The sequence below is a fragment of the Mytilus trossulus genome, chromosome 7 (genome assembly GCF_036588685.1).
Source record: "Mytilus trossulus isolate FHL-02 chromosome 7, PNRI_Mtr1.1.1.hap1, whole genome shotgun sequence".
Lineage (NCBI taxonomy): Eukaryota > Metazoa > Mollusca > Bivalvia > Mytilida > Mytilidae > Mytilus > Mytilus trossulus.
In genome coordinates, this window is record NC_086379.1 from 1259897 (window position 1) to 1263879 (window position 3983).

The window sequence follows — 3983 nt, forward strand, 5'->3', positions numbered from 1 at the left end:
TTTCAACATTTAATCTTCACATAGTAAAACTAATCTGTCATTGTTAAAACCCCCGTCACACTGAGACAAAGTCCATGAAGTTTCCACTTCGTCTTAATTTTTTTTTTTAAACGTAGTAGAAACTTGCTCAAATTCGATTGATAATACCGTTATTCGGTCTCTAACACGACCCTTCTACGCCCTTACAAAGACCGCACTACGTTCAACAAGTGTTTATTAGGTTCGTGTCAAGTCTATATAACTTCCATCAGGTGTTCACTACGTTCTTACTACGACCTTCAGGTGTTCACTACGTTCTTACTACGACCATAAGGGTTTCACTACGTTCCTACCACGTCCTTACAATGTCCATAAAGTTTGCAGAACGACCTCTGTAGGTTCTAGTTACGTCTTGAGATTGAGATGCAGATTTATCAAACATCTACAGTTCATCTAGCTAAAATGAGGGTCGTTATTGTTAAATGTTTTTTGTATGTGCTTTCACCCAGAAAACTTTTTTCAAACTCAAGTTTCTACTTTTATTCAAATGTGCTTGTTGATTGTGACCAAATATAGGCTTCAAAATAAACCTTGAAAGTTTTATGAGATTCTCGCACAATAAACAATCATGCAAATCCATCCTGCTGTTAACTGTTAGCAGGCTAATAAATTTGATTCTTAAACTACAATATTACGGAAAGTGCTGATTCACTTCCTATGATAACAATCCTATGTATTAGTTTTCTTTTTCATCTAAAATTCAGTTTTTCGATCTCGTAAACTTTTTACCTGTACCGATACATGTATAAGTTTCAAAGATTTAAATGTATCCTTGACAGAAATTAAGACGAAGCGTCAGTTGACAGAAAATCTACCAAATATGAAAAAGAACAGATATGGGGTAAGTGTCAGAGAGACCACACTCTATCCACAAGAAAAAAACAGAAGAGTTAAAAATGATCGTTTAAGGTAGGATAAGCCAAGTTGTAATTCTGGAATACGAGTTTTGTTTTAGACAAGGTTTCCCGTAGGACAAGTAACACAAAGCCAAATATATAAATATAATAATATATTCAAAAATTCAAATATCCTTGTAATACATGTGTACATTCTTTATAAATCAAAACTGTTCCATCAGTTACCAACTATGCACTTATCATGCGGTTTTGCCAAGGAACTGAGCCAACTTGACTATTGAAATATAGTCGAAGGTATTCCCTTTGCAGCTACGGTGTCTCTGTTTGGTCCAATTACCATGTTTACTTCATACATATTTGCGGGTCGCTCGCCATAAGCCCGGAATCAAGTCATGCTGGTCATTTTCCTTGTCAAGTTGCGCGTTCTGTTGTGTTGGATATCGTAGTCTCATCACATTGTGCAGACAAACGCAACACTCGACAATGTTTCGTACTACATTTGGCTGCTGCATCATGGTGGTAAGTAATAACTGCCATCGTTGGGCCAGTATACCAACTGCGTTTTCAACCACACGTCTTCCTCTCGATATTCTGAAATTAGTTATCAATTGTTCATCTGTTAAGCCTCGTTGAGAATAAGGCTTCATCAGATATGTTCTCAAACCAAAAGCGTCATCTCCAAGAATGAAATATGGCACATTTTTGTCATCGTTCGGCATTGGATCCGGGTCTGGAAAGCCAATCGTTTCTTCTTCCAAGCACTCTTTAAGTTCAGAATTGTTGTAGATCTGAGCATCAGACATTGATCCACAACCACCAATGTCAATCCACAAAAACTTGTAATCCGCGTCAACTAATGCCAGGAGAACCACTGAGAAAAATCCCTTGTAATTATGAAAGAGTGATTCTGTATTTGACGGACATCTAAAGGCTATATGTTTGCCATCGAGAGCACCACAGGCATGTGGAACATTCCATTTTCGCTGGAACTCTTCAGCAATATCACGCCATTCGCGCTGTGTGGTGGGACAAGAAATTGCTTCGACTTTATATTCGTCTACAATGGCTTGGCAGACTTCGGGAACAAACATAGAAATTGTATTTTGGGCAACTCTAAAGTCGTATTGTAAAGTTGGATATTTATCCCCAGAAGATAAGTGTCGTATAGTGACAGCGAGCTTCAGGCCTGGTTCCAATGCTTTTCTAAGCCGGGTATCTCTCCTTTGAATTCTGGGACCTACTCTATTCAATATTTCGTCGAACATCTCGGGCGGCATTCTCAGGAAGTTGAAAAACGACTGTTGATCCTCCATTCTCAACTCCTGCATCAGTCTATCATAGTGGCCAAACATAAGCCTTCTTTCCTGAGTAAGCCAGGGACGCACCCACCATGTTCTGGGTCTCCTTTGTTTTCTTTTTATCCTGAAGCAGAAAAGCGCGACTTGAGCATCAAGAAGAGCTTGTTGTCCTTGTAATGATGTATGAAGTAGAAGTAAATATTGTTCCATCGTTCAACAGTACAAATGATTTTGTCTTAAAAAAAAACCACCTATATATACCATATTCAACACGGGTAACAGAGATCCGATGCAAACCTGCTGCAAACGCACCGCAGACGTGGTAAAGACGTACTGCATACCGATAGGTCGTACAAAGAACGTACTAAGGTCTTTAGGAACGTAATAAGAACGTAGAATAGTCTTCGCGAGGTCGTGTTGAAAACTTCCCTAAATCACCAAGTTCTAAAAGATCGTAGTAAAGACGTAGAGCAGTCGTAGTAAGGTCCTGGTGCAATCTCCAAGAACGTAGTAAAAACGCAGTGAAGACGGCTTTCAAATTTATCACGTCCGTACTACGTCCATAAGGTTCATAACTAGTGTCCTCTATGTCCTTACTACGACCAAGCCGTTCTCAGTACGTTCTTATTAGGTCTTTACTGCGTTTTATCCTCAGGAAGTTCTCACTACGTTTGTTTTGAACATGTTCAAAATTATTTCACGTCCTTCACGTCCATGAAGACCTTACCACGTCCATGCAAGTTCGCAGTACGACCATATAAGTTTGCACTGCGTTCGTACCACGACTTATAAGTTCCCACTACGTTCGCCTACTTTTTCAGAACGCACCGGGATAGGAACTTGGTCTAGTGTGACGGGGGCATTACATTTGTGTTTTTACGCTTTTTTTTATATAAACATGTTTATTTTTTTACATAAATAAATCCGTTAGTTTTCTCGTTTGAACTGTTTTACATTGTCTCATCGGGGCCTTTTATAGCCGACTATGTGGTATGGGCTTTGCTCATTCTTGAAGGTCGTACGGTGACCTATAGTTGTTAATGTTTTTGTCATTTTGGTCTTTTGTGGAAAGCTGCCTCATTGGCAATCATACCACATCTTCTTTGTTATATGTTATCTTTTGGAACTCATGCATTTAAAAAAGAAAAGAAGATTTTCATTAAAAAAAAAAGAAACAACCAAAATGTAATTGAATGAACAAGTAGCCTTTTAATCTGTGTGGATATAATTGACACTTAAAAGTTTTTATACTGAACTGAGTTATGTCTCCCTGGACTGTATGGACATGTCTGTTTGGCATCTTTTAAAAAATGCCATTTAAGTCGTCTTTATGAGTGGTTGGTTGCTCTATTATGAACAGTGTATGGTAAACTTATTTAACTTACCTAATGGAACATAAAAGAAGGGTGACAAAGCCGCAACCAAAGAGAAAACGTGTTCAAAGTAAAACTGATTGTGGTGCGTTTGATTATTCCGCCATTTCTAATATGTCACAAACAATAACAAACTCATCTGGTGGTAATGTGATGCCAACGGCCAATTTTGCATCATCATAGGATGCAAATCCACTTAGTATTATGTCTCAGCATTATCCTTCACAGCATGCATCGCATACCGCAATGAGCGGAATGAATTTGTACCCCCCCTCTTCCTACATCGTTTAGCAGTCCAACCCCATGGATGTCCGACCTGATAAATAAAATTGATAATCTTAATTTGAGAATGAATTCGGTTGATGAAATAAAGTCATCAGTTATAAGCATTGACTCTAAGTTAACGTAAATGGAAT

General features: G+C 38.4%; 1 protein-coding gene across 1 annotated transcript; it reads right to left on the minus strand.

The window, feature by feature from the left end:
• Positions 1-1243: 1243 nt before the first annotated feature.
• LOC134726084 (putative nuclease HARBI1) lies at positions 1244-2404 on the minus strand. Its single transcript, XM_063590482.1, has one exon. The coding sequence runs from the start codon at positions 2402-2404 to the stop codon at positions 1244-1246; it is 1161 nt and encodes a 386-aa protein (XP_063446552.1).
• Between the last annotated feature and the right edge of the window lie 1579 nt (positions 2405-3983).